Below are 23,536 nucleotides of genomic sequence, written 5' to 3' on the forward strand. Positions count from 1 at the left end.
ATGAATAGCGAACCTCGTTTCGTATTATGAATAGTGACCCTCTATTCCTATTATGAATAGCGACCCTCATTTCGTATTATGAATAGCGACCCTCTATTCCTATTATGAATAGCGACCCTCTTCTCCTATTATGAATAGCGAACCTCATTTCGTATTATGAATAGCAACCCTCTACTCCTATTATGAATAGCTCTTCTCCTATTATGAATAGCGACCCTCTTCTCCTATTATGAATAGCGAACCTCATTTCGTATTATGAATAGCGACCCTCTTCTATTATGAATAGCGACCCTCTTCTCCTATTATGAATAGCGAACCTCATTTCGTATAATGAATAGCGACCCTCTTCTCCTATTATGAATAGCGAACCTCATTTCGTATTATGAATAGCGACCCTCTCTCCTATTATGAATAGCGACCCTCTCCTCTTATTATGAATAGCGACCCTCTTCTCCTATTATGAATAGCGAACCTCATTTCGTATTATGAATAGCGACCCTCTTCTCCTATTATGAATGGCTCGGTGTAAAAATGTCAGAGGAAAAATGTCAGAGGTAAAAATGTCAGAGGTAAAATGTCAGAGGTAAAATGTCAGAGGAAAAAATGTCAGAGGTAAAAATGTCAGAGGTAAAAATGTCAGAAGTAAAAATGTCAGAGGAAAAAATGTCAGAGGTAAAAATGTCAGAGGTTAAAATGTCAGAGGAAAAATTTCAGAGGTAAAAATGTCGAGGTAAAAATGTAAGAGCTAAAATATATTTACAAAAATCATGTTACAGGTTGAATATTGGTAATGTTTGTATATTAGGCTTATCGAAAAGATATAACGAAGGATTCTCTGCAGTCATTAATTTCAGCGCTGCTTTATTTTCTTCTTTCTGTAACTTTTATTTACCTTTCTGCCCGAAATTGTGACTTTTTGTCCGATTATAGCCGAGGTGAGACGGGGGGTGTATCCTTCTTTTGGGGGCATAGTGATCCGGCTGCCTCCGCCTCCACTTCACCGTCCCTTCTGAAGATTGATGGAAATTTTAAACGTGGCAATGACTACTATAAAATGTAATTTCCTACAAATGCATATTTCCAACAATTTCACTTTCTTGTGGGCTTGATACTTTGATACCTTGATACAAAGCAGAAAGCCGCCCATGTTACATCTAATGCTAACCGCACCATCACATCTTAGAGAAGCGCGCGCTCTACATCGTTCTATAATTATTTGCTGTGAGAGATCAAACTCTGAAATTGACAAATATTTATTCATGAGTAACATATCAGAAACATAGTTTTACTGTACACATTTATTATAGCATCATGATCGAGTCAATGTCGCTATTCATAAGGTCCCTATTCATAAGGTCCGTTATTCATAAGGACCGCTATTCATAAGGACCGCTTTTCATAATTGGAGAAAAGGGTCACTATTCATAAGGTTCATTATTCATAAGGACCGCTATTCATAATCAGAGAAGAGGGTCGGTATTCATAATACGAGAAGAGGGTCGCTATTCATAATGCAAAATCGGGGTCGTTATTCATAAGGGTCGCTATTCATAATAGGAGGAGAGGGTCGCTATTCATAGTACAAATGCTCATAACAAATGGAAATATTGGACGGAGGACACCCCCAAGACGACACATGGCCCTGAATATTTGTCTTGTTTTTAAGTAGGTTTGAAATTTGTTATCTAATGTTATAAACATAATTGAGAATTTGAATCAATAACATTTGAATCATGAAATATCCTCAAGCTCACCCCCCCCTCCAACACCCGCCGCCTTCGTCTTTATGATGACGACTCGGACATTCAGGTAGCGGACCTTAATATTTATTTTCGGGGGGGGGGGGGGGACTGAGGTGGTTTCCTTATAATATATATGGTCTTGTCACCAAAGTAAATTTTCTTAAGTTTGACTATCAGTTGAGGGGAGGGGTTTGCACAAGGGGGACAAATTACGATAGGATTATGTGTGTGTTATGTTTCCCTTTTTTGTCACCACTGGAGCGGGGGAAATATTTTAGCTAGATTAGGGGGGTGTATTTGTATATAATTATCAAAGCTTAAAAGAAAATATAGGCCTACTTTAAAAAAAAGACATAATAAAGGGGACGCCACCGTTTGCATAATGCTTTACGGTCGCAAAATCGTACCTTATTTGACTTTAAATCTTGAAAATCTTACTTCCTTACTTATGAGGAGAAAAAAAATCGTGCAATATTATATATTTACGAAAAGCTTGAATATTGTATATAATCTAACTCTCTACAACTAGGGGCGTCGCTAAGGGGGGGTGTGGGGTGCGACAACCCCACCTGTCAAGATATTATCGGTAAAATTGCGCTGCTGTCGGGAAAATGAGAAAAGGGGGAGGGGGAAAAGGAGAGGGAAAGGGAAAGAAAAGAAAAGAAAAGGAAAAGAAGAAAAAAGAAAGAAAGGGAGCAAAGAAAAGGAGCAAAAGAAAAAGGGGATTAAAGAGAAAGAGAGAGAGGGGTATGTTTGGTGGAGTCGCCACGTCGAGGGACCAAGAAAGATACGCATAGATAATTTTGTTGCTGTGTCGGGTTCGCTGTGTCGGTATTCTTGCTCGATCTTCGTATACTATATTTATGTAGAAGTTTGAAGTCGGTGAGATTTTTTTCCCCTACGAAGTGTGACTTTTTATCGGATAAAGAAACATTTTTGAGAGTTCAGACAATGATTAAGAGTCGCCCGAATCGTCCGAATCGTCTTCTTTGTCTAATATTTTAATGAAACGTTAAAGCTTCCGCGCTTTAACGGGTTATTTTTGTTTCTTATTTTCTTCATTTTCTGAATGCATTTCATGAACTAATGTAGATGAAATGAAATGAATGAATGTTGATGATGATGTGGGAGAAAAAAGGAGTTACCTAAAAGTCATTTCGAATATACTGAAATAACTTTCCATCTATCACTGTACGTCCCATATAAAAAAAAAAGTACACTAAACACTCATTACATGTCGTGGGAAGTTTTTAAAATAAAGTAGAGCAGCGAGCCACATTCCCCAATACGCGCATACCTTCTAGTTAATTTCAAACAGCTCATCAATATGTAAGACCTCAAATGACCTCAATGCAATCAAGCACATGCATCTTACTAGGTAAACCATCTGCAAGTAAAGCATTATACAATGTACTAGGTCATCATGGAAGTTCTAGAAAACAACAGGGGAGGGATCAAAATAAGCTTTGAAGGGCACTTATACGGGGAAAAATGAATTCAGACGCGGATTAAGAGTAGTGAACGGTACAACGAATCGTCTTCTTTCTCTAATATTTTAATGGAACGTCAAAGCTTCCGCGCTTCGCACGGGAAGGGGGGGGGGTTGAAAATAATTAAGCTCCTGGCCCCGGATTTATAGGGTTAAATTTGTAGACATTGGGACATTGGCATTAACATATATATATGTTAATATATAATTGGTAGGTATTTTTGTCGGTATTCGGTGGCCTCTTCACCCCCCCCCCCCCCCCCCCACCTCAAACTGAAAAAGGTCTAGCGACGCCCCTGCCTATAACCCCCGTTTTTGTCGCTTCCATCCTTTGCTGAAGGTAAGGGACATGATAGATCAACCCTTGGTGGCAACACTGCTATACCCCAACCGCACCCCCCCCCCCCCCCGTGAAACACAAATAGTTTACGCCATCTATGAACTAATTGGACGAGAATTGTCAGTAATATGTACTTGTACCACGGAAATACTGCAGGGATGTCATCAGGGAGCGACCCTCTTCTCCTATTATGAATAGCGACCATCTTCCCCTATTATCAATAGCGACCCTCTTCTCCTATTATGAATAGCGACCCTCATTTCGTATTATGAATAGCGACCCTCTTCTCCTAATATGAATAGCGACCCTCTTCTCCTATTATGAATAGCAACCCTCTTCTCCTATTATGAATAGCGACCCTCTTCTCCTATTATGAATAGCGACCCTCTTCTCCTATTATGAATAGCGACCCTGATTTCATATTATGAATAGCGGTCCTTGTGATTAATGACCCTTAATATGAATTATGAATAGCGACCCTCATCTCAAGGTATGAATAGCGGTCCTTATGAATAGCGGACCTTATGAATAGCGAATAGACCCCTCATGATCAAGGGCGCCAATCAGAGTTTGAGCATGGGGGGGGGGGGACACAATTACATGTCACCTTTACAGTTACTTTCAAAATTATACCATGTTATGTTGCTACACACACACTCTCTCTCTAGTTATTCTGTTTCACGGCATGTACTTTCTCGACTCTTAATCCTTGTTTGAATTCAGTTCCCCCCTTCCCCCCCCCCCCCCCCCCCCCCCCCCCCTCCCGCGCGAAGCGCGGAAGCTTTGACGTTTCATTAAATTATTAAAGAACTTCTTTTCTCACAAAACATGGGGGGACATTTCACCACCTGAACATTCGTGTGGGGGGGGGGCGTGTCCCCCGTCCCCCCCCCCCCAGGATTGACGCCCCTGATCATGATACAGCTTGTAATCATTAAAAAAAAAAATTAAGGATATTTGGTGCAGGATTTATAAAAGGTGTGCTGGCAAACACTGTATACGACAGTTTCCAGCAGGTACATATTCGTAAAAGTCTACACATTAAACAAAATGCATCATGAATTTGGCAGAACAAAAACAGTTTAAATTGAGGGACTTATACTGTATTTGTCCCACGTTTCTTAATCACAAACGTGTTTTTTTAAATATAAAGTTACGCAGTGTTATGGTCGAAACTCGAAAGCACATAAAAAAAATACCCGGGTAGATACATGTATGTCTCAATGTTTACCACTCGTAGGCCTACTATCTGACATTCTTCAAGCGAATCTTTGATATTGTTTGTTAAACTTTTGTAATAAAGTATTGTTGAGGGGAACAAAGCATCCGTGTCTTTTAATTAATGTTTTCTTGTTATAACAGTCTTTGCTGGGATGGACATGAAGATGGGTCTAATTACTGAATTTGTGGAATTTCTGTGCGATAACTGATTCCCTGTTTTATCTCATTATATATTAATATTCTATGTACTTAGGCCTACTTCCTCAAAACCAAATAAGCATTAAACATCAACCAATTTAAAATATCGAAAAATGATAGAAATTAATATATGCAAACCTGATCACAAAATATAAGTTTCAAATTTATTTTCCACATTGTATTATCCTCAGAACATGAACATCAGTTTTTGTACCTGACATTTTTTTGGTATCTCTGACATTTTTACCTCTGACATTGTTTCCTCTGACATTGTTTCCTCTGACATTTTTTCCTCTGACATTTTTTCCTCTGACATTTTTTCCTCTGACATTTTTTCCTCTGACATTTTTACCTCTGACATTTTTTCCTCTGACATTTTTACCTCTGACATTTTTACCTCTGACATTTTTACCTCTGACATTTTTTCATCTGACATTTTTACCTCTGACATTTTTACCTCTGACATTTTTACCTGCCACCTTATGAATAGCGACCCTCTTCTCCTATTATGAATAGCGAACCTCATTTCGTATTATGAATAGCGACCCTCTTCTCCTATTATGAATAGCGAACCTCATTTCGTACTATGAATAGTGACCATCTTCTCCTATTATGAATAGCGACCCTCTTCTCCTATTATGAATAGCGACCCTCATTTCGTATTATGAATAGCGACCCTCTTCCCGTGTTATGAATAGCGACTCTTATAAGTAATGAACCTCATTTCGTATTATGAATAGCAACCCTCTCGTCGTATTATGAATAGCGGTCCTTATGATTAATGACCCTTAATATGCACTATGAATAGCGACTCTCATCTCACGGTATGAATAGCGGTCCTTATGATTAACGAACCTTATTTCTTTATGAATAGTGACCCTCTTTTGCCATTATGAATAGCGGACCAGGAAGTACGGGAATTTACACGTTATGAATAACGGTCCTTATGAATAGCGGACCTAATAAATAGCGGACCTTATGAATAGCGAATAGACCCCGGTGTGTCATAAGAGCATGAATCCAACAGCAGATTGTCCAATGAAACAAGGCAAACCTGTATCAAAATTGAACAAGCGTCCATTTGATTATGTAGAACAGAGAACAATTTTTACAAAGTTTACTTTCTTTAGACATCCTTCCATGATGAGAAAGTGGCATCTGCATTTCATTGTATTTTTAATTGAAATACACTTCTATTCATTCAGCCAGGTTATTACATAGAAGACCGTGCAGAAGATATTTTACTAAAATATTATTCTTAGGCTTACAAACAATTCACAGATTTCATTTGGTGTTCAGAAGTACCAAATCTGTATTATATTCAATACATGTTTTCCTTTCATTTTTGCTTCAGGGCTGGGCACGTGAACTACAGCATCGCTCTTGACCTGTCAAAATACCTCATTAATGAGACGGAGTATGTTCCCATAGAAACGGGTCTTGATTCACTGTCTTCTATAGGAAGTTTGCTCTATGGAACAACGGGATACTACTACTACAAGGTAATGTATGCAATTTGTCTTTGTTTCAAATCATGCAATTATTCTTACATTTCTACTTGCGTTCCAAATTTCTTGTTCTTCCCTTTTTATTTGTTTTTCTCTCTAACTCTCATTTTTTCTCTGCGTATCTCTCTCTGAGACTTATCTCCATTTTGTTGACAATCGGCCATGCATGAAGCCCTTCGTCTATGGCTGATCTTCAATGAAACGGAGTTAAGTCTTTTGTCAATTATGTTTGTTGCTACGGCAGGCAGGCAGCCAGGGAAACCGAATCTGTTTAATAAAGTTATGGAAATGCAAGCATTAGTTTAAACAGAACTTTGTTATTCCTAGCTCATTTTTCCAGATTGAGGTGTCATATGAAAGAGCAGAAATGGAACTTTCTAGAAATTTAATTTTCTCTTTTAAATTTAGATACCATCGCCAAATGACTTGTTGGGCCCCTTTCTTCAAATTGATTTTAATCACTCATGTGAGTTGCATCAAATGAAAAAGGAGGATCTAAGCTTTAATTACAAATATGTGTCATTTATTAATTACAATCGTGATTAAGTTATGATAAAGCATTGACATTCTCGTTTTCGTTTTTTATGGGACGCACTGTACAGTGTAGATGTCAGAGAAATTTGCAAAATGCAAAGTTATGGAATCAAGTATGTATGCTCTACTATGGTGGGACTCAGGTACATGTATTATGTTTTACCTTCCATTATGCTTCAGGATTACGTGTTCAAACTATTTCGTGAGCGTGTTTCCTCTCTTGGGAAAGAAGATACAGGAGAACATCTTGACAGGTAAGATTGTGTTCTTATATATGGTCTTATGTTTGAGAGAAAGAGCACGACATTGATGTTATTATACAAATGATGCATGCGCATAAGTTCATTATACGATTTATCCACACTCGAGTTGAGACCGTGTGTATCTATTGCACGAAGCCGGTAGGCTGAGTGCGATAGATACACACAGCATTAACGAGGGCGGATAGATTGTATAATGAACTAATGAAAACACGCATTTGTTTTATACAACAAAACTCCTAGATCCTTGTTATTTGATGTAAAAAGAATTCCTTCAAGATGTTTCGTGACCGTATAGCTGACAAATAAATCTCAAGTTTGATAAGGCTCAATTTAGCGCGCACTTACCTCTATATGCATTTATGTATATTGCTGCGCAAGAATAGGCCCACACGCAGTATAAGCGCCCTAACCTCTATGTGCACTACTGCGCATCGTGTACTGGCACTTTAAAAAAAAGCGTGGAATAGTACTGGAAACTATTGCACGCTTTTTCTTGAAATAACGTGCAATAGTCTCATTAAATGAATCACACGTGACCGCGCATGACCAATCATTTGATTAGGCATATGGCTCCGGTTAGTCTCATTTCACAACGCCCCCTATCGTCAGAGCATGATCTGAGTCGGCGGCCTAACATGTTAGCCTATGGACGTTTTTTAAAAAAATCGTTAAAAATTCATTTTTTGTTTAAACGAAAAGCACATCCACCCCGACGTACGTTATCACTAGCTCTTTCATTGGAGCCCTCATGTCTCATTGACTTTTAAAAGTTCACCCACCGTAATTTTTCAAAATAGGTTGCAAGCTCGTCATTGCCTATAATACACGTGTGAAACAAGTCTAACTTTGGACTCAGTTTACCAAGCGATTTGAAGATTATAGGTCGAGCACACGAAACATAAAAAGCATGAATTATCATAGATCACTTCTGCCTATTTCATTATGTCCATTTCATCCAACCCCCCACCGTAATTTTTCGATTTAGTAAAAGCAAACATTTTGCCGAGTTTAGCAAAAACATGAATATTCATGAACGGTCAGACAATACAGCCTTTATAGTACGTAACGTATAGTGAATGGAATGGGCGATGATCCGTTCAGGAGGCAGAGGTCAGTGGTTTGTGCTGGCAATGTTCACGCGAGCGAAAATGAGACAATCGGAGCAATATGATCTAGGAGTGAGTTTTATAATCTTTAATATACTGTAAAACAGATTATTTAATGATATTGATAGATCTTTCAGAATCTTGGACGGAAGTTCCTTTACTGCATGATATCAGTAACAAATCTTGTTACAAGCTACTGTCTTATTGTTAAAAGCTACTGAAGCTGCTGCATTTGATTGGCTGTGAAATTTCACTAACCAGGGCCCAGGTGTCATTGATTGACAGTTTGTATATTACACAGGACATAACTTGAGTGTGAAATTCACACAAACAGCTGTGTAACAATAGCAAGCTTGTAAATTACAGGAGGGGAGAAATCTACAAGAAATACCTGAGGAGTTGATTTCTTGCTAGATTTGTAAACAAAAAGGAATGTAATTTACAATGAATCTGTGAGCGTGCAGAAAAAGGCCTGTTATGGTCTTAGATATAGGCTAAAGTTCAAAAGTTCATTTGAAAGGTGTCCTTCATTTAAGGAGAATTTCTGCAGGGACAAGGATTGTTCGTTCATAAACTGCCATAATGCTTTATTCTTATGTAATTTTATTTGGTTGTTATTGATAAGCTATTTTTTTTAGGAAGCATATCTCCTTATACTTATCGAAAGCAATGAGTAGAAAATAGAATATTAATTTTACTAAGTATCACAAAAATATTTTTTGAAATGTGAATCGTAGCATCAATATCTGAATACAATTTTATTAGCACTTCTACAATTAGCAGAGGTCATGATGAATAGATACAGCACAGGAATAATCTTGTTTTCAGGTTTATTCATGTCTTTTCTTTTATTTTACTTGTTTCTTCTGAATGCCAATTTAATAATTTTGTGTTAGTTTTGTTATACATACAGTGTACTTGTATGTAAACTTTTAATTTGAAACATGAAAAGGTGTAACATAAATGGAAACTCTGCTTCATTCTAACACCTTAGTCATACCGCCAAAACGAATCCAAACCGTGCAATTTCTCTGCCCTTTTTATGGTGCTGGAGGCATTGGGTTTTCGGGGTTGTCCGTCCGTCCGTCCCGCTTTCTCCTTAACATGATATCTCAAGAACCACTCGATTAATTTTGAAATTCATATGAAACACAGCACTTGTGCTGATGATGGTGTTTCATCCCACAAGTGGTAAATAAATAAATAGAATAAAATAAATAAATAAAATAAAATCTCCTCCATAGGTTGACACGGAAGAGCCTGTTATCAACATTCAGAGATCTAGGTGATCCAGATACATTAGAGTGGGCCAGTGCTGAGTACCAGACATGGATGGAAACCGGCTCAACGTAAGTCTGAATGTATTCTATGAAGGACAACTGCTATCATCCCTTTTGGTTCTGGGCTATGTAAATCTCACTAGTTAAAAAGCACCTTTAATACATCCAGAGTTTTTCGGAACTAGAGATAGATGCCATGTGTTGCGTCTGGCCAGATGAAAGGGGCTACCTGTAGATTTATACATGTTGCGGTGCATCCGGGGGGGGGGGGTGGAAGCATGATGGGTATAGACATGTGCAAATCCTATTATGCATGGATATCCCAACAATAATGAAAATTCTAAATAACTTCGTAGGGCGCTTCGGGTTTTTTTTTACGTGTTGGAATTGTGCTTATTTGATGTGCGATAATGTGGTGGAGAAACGTTTACAGTGCACTCTCGTTATAAAGAACACCGATATAACAAAATTTCATTATAAAGAAGTAAAATCTCTGGTCCCATATGTGGGATTCCCTTTGTATTCTATTGTTTTTGCAACCCTGATACATGTATAAAGAAATTTGATTATAAAGAAATTTCATGGGTCCCGAGGACTTCTTTATAATGAGAGTGCACTGTACATGGTGTTCTAGAGGTGAAGGATATGCAGGATGTTAAGAATGTGGATAAGATATCCCTCCCCGCCCGTGGCAGTGACCAATAAAAGACAATGACACCATGGACCGTGTGTTGAGTGGTCTGACATAAGTGTAACGTTTATATTTAGGAAAAGTCTGTTGACCTCCAAAGTATATACAGTATTTAAGATGATTTAAGATGATTAAGACTATTTTTTTTTTATCAATGATGGTCCAAACGTGAAGCATTGGTGGAGGAGTACATGTATGGGCCAGGAGGAAGTACACTCCCTTCACAATGGCGATTCCCTCATTCACATATGATTTATGTCATCACTCTCAAGTGAAGCAAGTATTGGAACAAGGGAACAACCTCTCGAGAGGAGTATAGGGGGAAGTGTCGTGGCAGTATTGGAATGCCCTTACAGGTACACTCCCCTCAAGAAGTTGTTCCCTCATTCACTTACAGTGCACTCTCGTTATAAAGAACACTGATATAACAAAATTTCATTTTAAAGAAGTAAAATCTCTGGTCCCATATCTTGGATTTCCTTTGTATTCTATTGTTTTGGCAGCCCTGATATAAAGAAATTTCGTTATAAAGAAACAATTTCATGGGTCCCAAGGACTTCTTTATAACGAGACGACCAAGATGTGACTTTTGCTTTGGACTACCATCCACCTGTTCATGAGGAAAATGATGAACAACCGAAGATTTGGGGGTATGAGTTACAGGTTAATGCTAGTGTTGGACAATAATTAAAAGATTAAGGTGTTAGCAAAATCAACAGGTACAATTACTTTGGCTACATGCAGTGTTTGTTGAAGGCATGCTGAAGGGATTTTAATGTAGGCCTACTGGTACATGTCTTGAACTGTTTTGATGTTGCACATAATTTTGTGTAATGTTCCTGTGCTTGGAGGATGACTGTTGTTGATGAAGGATTCTGGTGGTGAGAGGATGCATTACCCATACGGGGAATACATCCTCTCACCTACTGATTTTGATGTTGGAAGTGAATGTTGGGATAGTGTCTGTAGTCACATTGGCTGGAGTTGTTCATGGGTGAAATTGTCCGAAGTCCTCCCAAATTAGATTTGGGTAGCGTTGACGCATGCGGTTGAAGACGCATGCGGTTGAAGACTATCACATGAACATAACAAATGATCTTCCATGGAAAACATTTACCAAAAGTTTATATTTAATTGTAAAGTGTCAGTACAAGGTGGCAGATTTACAATGTATTCCACACACAAAAAAGACAGTCGGCATGGTCCTTGTCACATACTCTGAGAAACTATAGCGACATATTGCTGAAAGTGGAAAGGATAGGGAAGATGACTATGAGTGTACCAGTGCATGGTAGTCATGATGAGAGCAATTTATACTAAGAATCACTGATTGCTATGTGCACTCAAGTAGCCAGCAGTAACTTTTGAGATGTTGGTATTACACAATGTGTGTTATGGGTAGTTGGATTTTTTTCTTTTAAAGTCTACAAAATTATGAGAACCTTAAATAATTTTTAATTGGTAAAATGACCTTTTAAAGGAAAATGCAAGATTTTGCAACCAATGACAACAAAGCATGCCAAGTGAGTGTGTTGTTTGTAACATATTTTTTCATATGCTCTGGCCTACAACAAATTTGTCAGAGGTGCAGAGGTAAATTTATGGTGAAATACATAGTCTTACATGTATAATAGCCCCAAAGGTGAAAGTGATTTCACACGCCCTAATATTTGTTAATACACATCCATTTTTCACAAAATTATACCTATTAGGTGACAACAAAAATGGCGGTCAAACCTTCCAGGGAGGGTCGGTCAGTCAGCATTTTTTATTGTGTTTTTGACATTAAATTTTTCGATTAAAAAACATGGAAATTATTTGTTCTCAGCTTCTCGCTCACTCACTGCACTCGCAACTTTTCATCCAATTTTTTTGTCAAAATGGCTGATTTTCCTTGTTTCCAACAAAATTTACAATGATAAAATATAGACCTAAACACCTCAAAATAACAGTAAAATACAAAGACTGACAAATGGAGGAATGAGCCGGAGAGCCAGTAAGGCCCGAAAGTAGCCCACACCTTTACAAAAATATGTATACAATGCATGATATACACAGAAAAAAGAAACAATTAACAAAAGTTGAACGCGTAAAAAAGACTCTGACAAAAAGACAAATGTGGACATGCTCTAAAGAAATTACTCATAATTACTAATCAGCTAACGTTTAAGTAGGTTTCGAAAGTGTTTTGTATTTTTTATTCTTTGATTAGTTTAGGGAGTGAATTCGAAAGGATTAGGCCGGCTGCTTGTATACCATGATCAGAGAAAGCTTTCTTATTGAGTGTATGAGAAAGATCATTAATTTGTGTTGTTTAGTAATGGTAAGTATCAGAGCGCCTTTTGAAGTAGTCTTTGAAAGACACTGGTAAATTATTAATATAGAATGTATGCATAAATACGCCAAGTTCAAGAGTATACATGTCTATTACAGTATCGTGCATGCGCATTCAGTTTCAGCAGTTCCCTACGAAGAAGAAGTGTTCAAGCGATGCCCGTTATGGACAGAAATTGCTTGAAAACACTGACATCGTAAGTAAAAAATGGTTGTATATGTGATGTAAATGTTCATTAATATCGTGTTAAGATCTCGGTGAGCACAAACATGGAGAGCTCCTAGTCAGGAATCCGCCTGACAAGCAATAGTTCATATCCTGCCCGGTTGACGTGAATTCACGCGCATGAAAATATGCTGGTAATGATGTCTGTCCTTTGTATGAGGGGACTGACCTAACAACACCTCAAGGAAATTTTGGACGGTAATAGGTAGGGTGGGGACTTGAGTAACCGGACACTTAATTTTGTGCGTTTTTTCAGAATATGTTGCCAAAAAACATAATTGAGTAACCGGACACTTAATTTTGTGCGTTTTTTCAGAATATGTTGCCAAAAAACGTAATTTCCAAATAATCAGCATTAGAATTTCCATGCAAAATCAGGATTTATGCGAAGAAAAATAACAGCTGCGTCACCGGGTGTCTGTTTGCAACTGCGCGCGATGTTTCCCCGACGCGTATTGCGCCGTTCTAATGCGCGGTGTCCGGGTAGCGTCTTATTTTTTCGTACCACGGCGAGGCCGGATTCCTGTTTTATCATGAATATTCATTAGGCAGGGTCGGGGAAAGTCTCGATTCTCTTAAATATTCATATCGAGGTGGGAATGCACGACGCGCGCTATACTCGCACGAAGTGAGAAGATTTAGTTCACGGAGAATGCATATGGGTGAGTAATTGATTGAAATATCAGTAGATTAAGAGAATTTAGTCATTAATTTGAAAAAGCTGTAATTCGTGATCTACTGTAATTTCTTTACATTTTGAGACTGTTCTCAACAGATTTGTGGGGAAAAGGCTAGGAAAATATTTCTCTTGAAATTGCACTTTGATTTTCATCGTCGTGAAGTAGTTTGACTGCGGTTTGCCTTCATGTCACCCTTTAGAGCCCCGGGGTTCCGGCAGGCCCACGTTGGGGAATTTCGGTGCTCATCTGCATCAAGATAAAACTTTCTGATCAGGTTTTATTCCAAATTTGATCGTCATCGTGAATCTAATTCACCAATCATCCATTGAATTTAAATCTAGATTTAACGTTACACCTTAAAATAATCTATGAAGTATGATTTCTTTAATAATCCAAGAGGGTTAATTCTTGTTTATATCTTTAGTAGATGTCGACTCTGTTGGCTATACTAGTATTACTAAGACTAAGTGCTATCCGTTCGCTCAGTTGCATCATTGGTGCGTGTCAACTTTTAGACCAAAATTGTTTGTGACCATGGATAATCAAACGGCTTCAAACCACATTTCATTTAGACGTAAACCTGGAACTTATTAATAAAAATATTCAAAAACAAACAAACTAGACCTAGGATTCATTTATTTAATGTTCAGATGTTGTGTGTGTCCAGTGTGCTTGTCAAGTTGTCATAACTTTTCTAGATCTAGACCTAGGGCCTATATTAAAGATTTTTTCTTCTCCAAAGTGTGCAGTTCATTTGATAAATCTATTTTTTGTTGGACGTTGTATAAGAGAAGACCCCTAGGGTAGTCGACAATTATGTTTACTTATACGCAGAGGCGGCGGAGCAACTTCCAAAGTGGGGGGGGGGGGGGGGGGGGGCACCAACAAAAAAACTTTCTTGAAAAAAGGGCACCTTCAGAGGGAAAATATACCATTTTTTTGACATTGGTATATACCCCTATTTTGTGATTACATTATCAGGGATGATTTCAATATTTGTTTCTCTTAATACAGCATTTAAGATATTGCTTAAGTATCATACTTTGCAGTTTTTGGCTTGCAGTGCGAAAAATTACATCTTATAAAGAGGAAAACCCAATCCTGAAAGGGGTTATATAAGCACAATCTCATAACGGAAGACTGAATAGATCTGTGATAAGTTACATAATTATAACATCTATAACTATGGGCAAGCGTAGCGAGCGAGCTTTGTGGGAAATTGCTTTTAGTCGCTTGAAATTAGGGACACGTTTAATGATGAGAGGAAAAGGGGACACTTATCGAAAGGGTTAAGACACTTATCAGAAAAGAAAAGAAGCATGTGTCAAAGTACAAAGGCTAATTATCAGAGGTGAAAATGGGGCACTTCTTACACCTAAACAAAGAGGCATGCACCAGGGATGATAAGAACATGGGCATTTGTCGACGGAAAAGAGGCACCCATCAGATTTTGATAGGGGGCATTTATAAGCAGTGAAAAGGGGCATTTATGAAAAAGGGATAGGTTCTTTATAAGAAAGGAAATAGGGTACATATCATTGTTAAAAGGGTAATGAGAAGGGGAAGTGGCTCTTATTAAAAAGAAAAACTGGCACATGTTTAAATAAACGGGGCACTTATCAAAGACGAAAAGTAATACCGGTAATTATGATAAGGGGTAAGGGTGCTTATAAGGAAAAAAGGCATTATATAGGAAGGAAAAGGAGGACGTGTCAAAATAAAAGGGGCATTTATAAGAGATGAAAAGAGTACTGACTAGGAGGGGAAGGAGTGCTTGTCAAAGTAAAACAAGTATCTCTCAGAAGTGAATAGGGTCATTTACAAGAGATGAAAAGGGGCACTTAAGAGAATGAAAAGGAACTATTTTCATAGATGAAAAGGGGCATTTATGAGAAGGGAAAGGGCCTATTTTTAAATGGGGGCACTTATAAGAAAAAGGGGCACTTATTAAAAATGAAAGGGAGCACATGTGAAGATATAAGGTGCGCTTATCCAAGTTAAAAGGGGTAGTTATTAAAAGGGGAAGGGGCACTTTAAAAACTTAATAGGGGCACTTGTCAGAGTAAAAGGGGCACTTTCCTATGTAAAAAGGGCACTTTTCCTATGCAAAAAGGGGCACTTTTAGGGTACTTGACCAAATGGGAGGGCACTCTGCCCCCCCCCCCCCCTCTCGGAGCGCCGCCTCTGCTTATATGGTATGTAGTCCACCTCTTCTTGTTATAATACACTAATTCTACTTAGTACTGCTTCGTGTTCATAGGCCATAGAAACCACTGTTTGATGCACAAGTTAAATCTTCCATTTAGTTTTACTTTGTACTGTGGTTCATTAAATAGGAATGTTGATTTCCACACCATATCAAAATTAAGGCCAACCATGACATAAAAATATCTATTAATTTGAATTATGCTAGATCTATTTTATTTTGTTAAGGAGAAAGGGATGCCTTGATTGTCGTATTGATTTTCTTCTTCTTTTTGTTCCAAAAGATTGAAACTGAAGAGCTGGAAGGAGGACATTACAACATCTCTTATATCTGCAAGATGAAGCAGAAAGTCCCATGCAGGTACAGTTATCAGGTTATTTAGCACACACATATTAAACGACCACCTATTAATTCACTCAAAAGGAAATGGAACTAAGTTGACATTGCAAGCATATATAGTGGAGGGTATATTTTATTCTAGTTCTGCACCTATATTGATGTCTTTTCTTTCTATGTTTACAAAGGAAAATTTGTCCTTATTTACAGGAGGTGCTGTGTTTAGAAGAGCCATATCAAATGCACATTGTAAGCACTACATGTAGGGTATACACAGGACCCCTCATTTTTTTTTGTTGTAAGGGGTACTTTCACTTCTTGAGCAATGAAGATGAAGAAGAACACAAAATAAGATTGATAAAAGTCTGTTTATAGGATGTATTATGGTTGATATGTATCCATCAGTATCAGTTTTTAATTGAAGTACATGTACCTACTTTGTTTTCTCTCATGTAGGATGATGCCTCTCTACAGTGGATGATGAAGGCATTCTGGTTTGCAAACTCAGGAGAGGAACAAAGAACAGATGTTGACGGGATCATATCTAGAGATGCGGGCCTACTACACTTCATACGAGCAAGTGTGCTAATATACATGAAGGTACCCCCAATAAATTTTTGTGGAACAAATGTCATGGAGAAAATTATAGATCTAAAACAGATATTTTTCATTGTCAGTTGACTTGTAAAAGAATGATTGACTTAATATCACAATTGTAATTTAGATTAAAAATTAAATGTCAATATAGATGAAATATAAGTCTACATTACGTATGTTTCAGTAGCATTATTTCCAGTACATTCTCTGGTCAAAGTTGTTTGGTCATTTTATGTCCCATACTTAACCGAGTATTATTCAATTACCGGTATGAGCACGAGTTGCATTACATTGTATTACTTATTTCATACCTTGTCTGATCCGAGCTCCAGCAGGCCTATCGTCTTAATGGGATCATCAGTAATAATTTAAGATGCGGTCAGTATTTAAACTAGTCTTGTACAAAAAATAGTTTAGGTTTGCCCACTAGAACCCCAAGTGAATTTCAGTCCTTCCTTTTTCTGAGCAGGTATCAGGGTGTATGTTATTAGTCATTGTTGATTTTTTTATATCTTATTTCATTTTTCCATTCAACAGACTTGGGTTATATTTTTTTCGGAAAACTAGGCTACAACTTTAGTGATGGATGCAGAAGATATCTACACGAGACTACGTCTTAAAGATGCCACCCTCATATAATGAAAAAGGACAATAGAGATGGGTTTAAACTGGAATATTTACATGATATTTATTTGTTATTTGTATTATATGTTTGTAGAATACTACATTCAATAAAGCTAATGAAGTTTATCATCTTGTCGACTTTCAAATAGATAAAGATAACTAATCCTCAACGAATAAACATTAAAATTCTAACAATGTCAACTACCATCTTATAGGATGAAACTGAGGACTGGGCAGAAAGATTCTCCTTCAAATTTGATTGATAAAGGTCTATCAGTCTATATCAAAGATTGAATTAATCAATGATATTTTGATTATAATTATACATGTTAAAATTCATTTACCTCTATGGACTTCTGTATGGGAAGTTTTGTAGATTATGAAATTATTGCTACTTCAAGTATTGTATGTAAGAAGGTTTGAAAGACAACACTCTAAATGCATTAAATATGGAAACTGCTAATCCTCATTGCCTTTCGTATCCAAACTGGTAGCTTTCATAGAATCATGTTTCGATGCTTCCCAACTAAAGAAAACAGGGAGTGGGGGGGGGGGGGGGCTTGCTATCCTCTTATCTTATCCTCTGTACAAATATGATTATATGTTTATATTAGAAGGATTTAGAAAGTGAAATTTTGAATTATAGCATTACTGTTGGTAGAAGTAATGGCAGTGTCGGGAGGGGGGGGGGGTTCCTGGTGAAATTTACGGTATGCCAATGTCAAATTAATAAAAAAGAGAAAACTATTCTTAATAATAAAAAATTATACAGTACATGGGCCTCCTAACAAAAACCCTGGTACCACTGTTGTGTTTTGAGTGTGTGTGTTTTTTTTTTGGGGGGGGGGGGGCTGGCAAACCAATTACAAATTTCCAGTGTTAAATTCAAATTTTTTTCTTTAACAAAATTATGTCAATATATTGTAATTAAACAATGTTTCACTTTCCTTTTTTTCAAGTTAGATATTTGAATAAAATGATTAACATACTTTCCGGTTTCTCTGGCCTCTTCATTAAAAATGTTCTACTTCTAGCAAAGCTCCTGGAAAGGCTGCAAAAAGGGAGAGTGAAGAGAATGAAATTGAAATGTGGACAGTAATGGAGTGAATATGGAATGGTTGATGGTAGTTGATAACGAGTGAATGCAAATGAGTGGCAACAAGTACGACTGAAAGTGAGACAGAAAGGAATTGCAACAGGTTGCTCAGTCAAGAGAACAAACCTTGCAGAAGATAGTTTTCGAAAGACAGAGAAAGAGAGAAAAGGGGAATTATAAAAAAAGGAAAAGGGGGCATGTGTCAAAGGGGCATTTATGAGAAAGGGTTGGGGTTGGGGCTCCTATTAAACAGGGAAAGGGGCACATATCAAAAGGTAAAAGGGCACTCGTTAGAAAGTTTAAGGGGACGCGTGTCAAAGTAAAAAAAAATGAAAGGGCTTTTATCAGATATCACGTACAAGGGGCACTTATGAAAATGGAACAGTGGCACTTATGAAGTTAAAGGGGCATTTGTTGAAGAAAAAGGGGCACCTGTCAGATTTGAATAGTGGGTAATTATCGCCAGGGCTGTAGCCAGAGTTTGGGGGGGGGGGCACATACATGTAATTGATCGACGTCCTGGGGAGGGGTCAAAAAGAGTTCAACCGATCTTGGATTTTTTTCTTCTTTTTTTTCTTCAATGTATGTGAAAGAATGTGTAGTTTTCTCTCGAGTTTGTCTCATCATACATGGGATCTGTGGGTGCTAGGGTTCCTGCAGCAACCCTGTACATGGATTTTCTTCAGTGGGTGCATATAACTCGTTGACTTCACATTGTAAACCTTCAAATGATGAATTATCATCGAGTCCCCCACCCCCCCCCCCCCTCTTCCCTCATTATTTTAGAAAGAAACCAAAGAGAACTTTTAAGAGAAAAAGAGAAAGGAAAGGAAAAAATGGTAGCTAGGCCAAAACAAAAACAAGAGGCAAGATAAAAGAAAACAAGATTGAAGATATGGTATCAATATTATCTTGCTCCTTTCCCTTTTTCTTTTGTCTTCTTTTCATTTCAATTTTCTTGCAATTTATTTCTTTCTTCCTTGGTATCTATTCCGTATTCTTTATTTCTTCCATTCATTTATTATTTATATATATTTTACTTTTTAACTTTGTTATTCTTCTTTCTAATCCCATTTTTCTTTCTTCTTTTTCTTCCTTATGCAGTTAAGTGAGCATAGATCATAGAAATAATTTAAGTGCAATACACAAGTATTTTATTTTTGATAAATGTCTGTATGTAGGCCTATTCTTGTTATCTATTTTATACAGTTTATAATACTGTATCACATATTCAATACCATAATGCAACCTCTGCTTGTAATATTTAAAAAGCAAACCTAGAACTGATTATTTACCAATTCATGAAAAGAACTAGACTCCCATTAATCTCAGAAAAGTAGGCCTAGGCTACTCACAAATTGCCTATCAAGACTCTTACTTGAAATATATGCTATATATCTTGTCTACCGATACTGACATTTTGGCATTTACTAGTAATAAACACAGCATTTATGACTGTATTATCTAAATGACCATGACATTGCTTTTCTATGTCATATTATAGGCCTGCCATTAATCCAACGTACTTGTTACACACGATATTCGATGCTGCGCATGCCTCGATCATACATGAATATTCAAGAGAATCGAGACTTTCCCGGCCCTGCCTAATGAATATTCATGATAAAACAGGAATCCGGGCTCGCCGTGGTACGAAAAAATAAGACGCGTCCGGGTACTCAACCCGTCCGGAAATACAACCTCTCATGATACCGATTTTGTGAGCACGAAAAAGAAGACTACGACAAGGTTAGGGTCATTTTGAACAGCGATATAAACAAACTGGTAGGTTGATACGGAGTGCCATTTCAGGGAATAAAAATACAGAAGTTTCTTTTTTATCATAAACCTACTCGTAGATTTCATGTTTTGATCGACAAATTGAGGACCTGAAATAATTGTGGACGGTAATGGTAATAGGGCCCCCGTCATACGAGATGAACACGTATGCCCACGCATGGTATTACCGGACACTATTGAATTACCGGACGCGCGTTCTACGCGCGGGACTACACGTATCGAATGTGCAAGTCGAGTGGGGTGATCAAGAAATGTATGACGCATCGTAAGAACACCAAAAAAAAAATAGAAAATGTACACATCTAACTTAGCCTAACGTATGAGTGACAAATACATGCCTTTTTCATGAAATAATCCAATTTTCCTAATGCCCGTGCAAAGTGAATGGCTGTCAAGTTTGTTTTGAGAATGTCATTTTGCTATTTGTTTTCCGTGCATTTTCTTCTCGCGCGACTCCCGACTTTTGCGTTTCGCCATAGACATAACACGGTGTCCGGCAATACAGGTCGATTTTCAGCGCCGCGAAATAAGAATCATAACACGTGCAGGGACTAGATCTACGTGGGTACACTTTCCCATGACCATGTGCATGGCATTTTAATTTTAAGCGCCAACATGCTAAATAATCTGGTCAAGTTCACGCGATTTCTACATTTACACTTTTGCGTAGCGAATAATGATTCGAGTAGTGTAAAATCTAAACCGTTAAAAAGTTACTCGCTCAAAATCGCTCAAATTTTGTATCAATTTTGTTTCACTTACCCATCATCGATGCCATTTGCCTCATGATCATCTTGAACTTTCAACTTTGTTTGGGTGACATTTCCGAGCATCCGAATGCTTCCGAAGACGTTGCTTCCAAGACCTATGATGCCGAAGATGACGTTCTGTGTGACGTCACAGGTCTACTAAATAAAACAATAAAATTCACTTTTTGGCTCAGATATATACTGTTTCGTATGTTTTTCAGCGTTTTAACCCTCTTGAAACCATTCTAAGGCGTTCCATGCGATACAATGTCAAAATGTTGGCTACAACATACATATCTGGGGCATTTTAGGTCATTACCTGGTATTTTACTACGAAAGTAATTGAGAGTGATCCGTTAAAGCCCTAGTCGTGTGGTGCGCCACCTACCGGTGGTTCCGGGAACATTGCGTCCAGCAAATCAAGAGACCGGTATACTAACATATTCAAATTTATGGATGTTTCTCTTGTGAGGACCTAGTGACGAGTTGAACTTGGAATCCAGTCTGCATACATTACTTGTTGCTATGTCGGGCAAGCCTCGGTCACGCATACAGGTAAAGAATTGCTTTACACTCGGGCTTTGCGAACATGTATCATTGAGTGAGGTATTAGGATAAGTTCGAAAGTTAGGATGATCATATTGTTTATGTGATGATACTAGTAAAGTTGCAAATGTAGATTTGTTTCTAACTTGAGTGCATTATTACTTGAATGGTAATCGGACAGACCCAACGTTTCCTAACCTCATCTCATTTTATTTGTTGCAATCAATTTTTTTCAGAAAAACAAATATTGCAATTGTAGTGTTATAGTCGTGTTCAGTTTGTATGAAATATGGTAATCATTTCTATATATGTTTAATCTGTCCTCATCCAATGATATTCCCACAATTTTGTACTAACTGTTGGTATATTTTTTTGTTTTTCTTTCAGTACTGTAGGAGCCAACTTGCAGGGTATCGTACAGTGCGGAGGAGTACAATCTGGAGGAGGACGTGAGTGGGAATATGCTTGGAATAAATACCAGAGTTCAACCTCTCCTACAGAGAAAGAATTGCTTCAAAGTGTCTTAGCGTGCACGCGGGATCCAGATATACTTAGCAGGTTAGTCAATGTTATACAAGTTAGAATCTCTAGATTGTACTGTGTATAGACCTGACAAATATCAAGCTGTATTGTGAAAATTCCTTCACAGTTTTGTTCATGTTTGCAGAATTCACAAATGACGGAAGAAGCAACAGCAAACTTCCTTGAAAGCATACTAGTTGATTTTATATAGTCGGCTGAAATGTTAAGTATTCATTGATGAGGAAGCATATGAGAATTTCTTACAGTTAGGAGTAGTGAGTCGTTGCTGTGATGAATTAAGAAATCATCAATCATTTCAAAGACTAGATTGTCAGTTTTTGGCAAGTTACAAAAAGAGAAAAGACTGCAGCGCCGCATAGGCCGCACCCCAACTTTAACATTTCAAAGAGGGAAAAAAAAAACCAAAAAACGGACAAAACAAAATAATCGTAATTTTCTCGTAAAACACTATTTTTTTTTTACAAACTGATACCAAATTCATCAATATTCTTATAATTTACCGGAAGTTTAGTTAAAAAAGTGATCGCGGGCAGATTTGGTGTCCGATATATACCCCTACCACAATGTACAGTGTAATGCGAAACTGCATGAATGGAAAACAAAATGGCGACTTTGGATGGATGCTTCGCGGCAGCTCCGTTAAATGGTCCCTTCCTTTACTTTTGCAATGCATTGGCACGAACTGAGATCAAGATCTATCGGCAACTGTTGGTTTAGCAATTTATTTTCGTATTCTTGTCAATGCAAGATAAATTGTCGGTAAGATGTGTGGAAATGTCCTGTACCATAGTGGTATAGTTATTGTACCGTTCGTAGTCCCATGTGTGCAAATTCGTGCTGTTTTTTTACTTGATTTTTTTTTTTTTTTTTTTTACTCTTTCGCCGTAAAGGCCGCACCCTGACTTTTTGATATTTTCTCTTCCAAAAATACTGCGGCCTTTACTCCGGCAAATACGGTATGTTTCTTATAATTTTAAAATTTTAGAAATTGAGTAATATTCTTCATTAGGTGGCTTCAGTTAGAACCATACAGAAGTAGAATCCTTCTTTAGGATTCTGCTGATATGTATGTACATGTAATAGAAATTATTTTTTATTTTTTCATCTATTGATCTTATCCAGGTACCTTGAGTTTGCATTGGACGGTAGTAAGATTCTTCAGCAGGATTATGTGTCCGTAATCACATTGGTGGCCTACCAACGAGCTGGCTCCTACTTAGCTCTTCGCTATGTCATCGACAACTGGGACAAGATTCAGAAATCGTAAGTCATTGTAGTGTGTGTGATCCTTGGTCGGGGTGTAATGTTTACTTATCCACTCATTTCTTGCTTCATGAGTCTGTATTCAGTTTCAAAGTGGTGCAATGCATTTACGTGAATGATCATGAACTCTGGCAGTATGAATCCTAGAAAAAGAAAGAGGGAAG

General features: G+C 37.6%; 1 protein-coding gene and 1 long non-coding RNA gene across 2 annotated transcripts in view; both read left to right on the forward strand.

The window, feature by feature from the left end:
• Positions 1–23,536, forward strand: part of LOC752746 (glutamyl aminopeptidase) — a 34,240-nt gene that overhangs the window by 6,398 nt on the left and 4,306 nt on the right. Inside the window, exons 4-8 of the mRNA XM_030985556.1 lie at positions 6,345–6,492; positions 7,213–7,286; positions 9,646–9,750; positions 21,954–22,124; positions 23,232–23,372. Of these exons, the coding sequence (XP_030841416.1) occupies positions 6,345–6,492; positions 7,213–7,286; positions 9,646–9,750; positions 21,954–22,124; positions 23,232–23,372 (639 nt within the window). The remainder of the gene's footprint in view (positions 1–6,344; positions 6,493–7,212; positions 7,287–9,645; positions 9,751–21,953; positions 22,125–23,231; positions 23,373–23,536) is intronic.
• LOC115924020 lies at positions 16,019–17,510 on the forward strand. The gene is made up of 3 exons (XR_004064135.1): positions 16,019–16,178; positions 16,611–16,754; positions 17,289–17,510. It is a non-coding gene; the product is annotated as an uncharacterized LOC115924020 (long non-coding RNA).

The sequence above is a fragment of the Strongylocentrotus purpuratus genome, unplaced genomic scaffold, assembly GCF_000002235.5.
Source record: "Strongylocentrotus purpuratus isolate Spur 01 unplaced genomic scaffold, Spur_5.0 spur5_contig_836, whole genome shotgun sequence".
Classification (NCBI taxonomy): domain Eukaryota; kingdom Metazoa; phylum Echinodermata; class Echinoidea; order Camarodonta; family Strongylocentrotidae; genus Strongylocentrotus; species Strongylocentrotus purpuratus.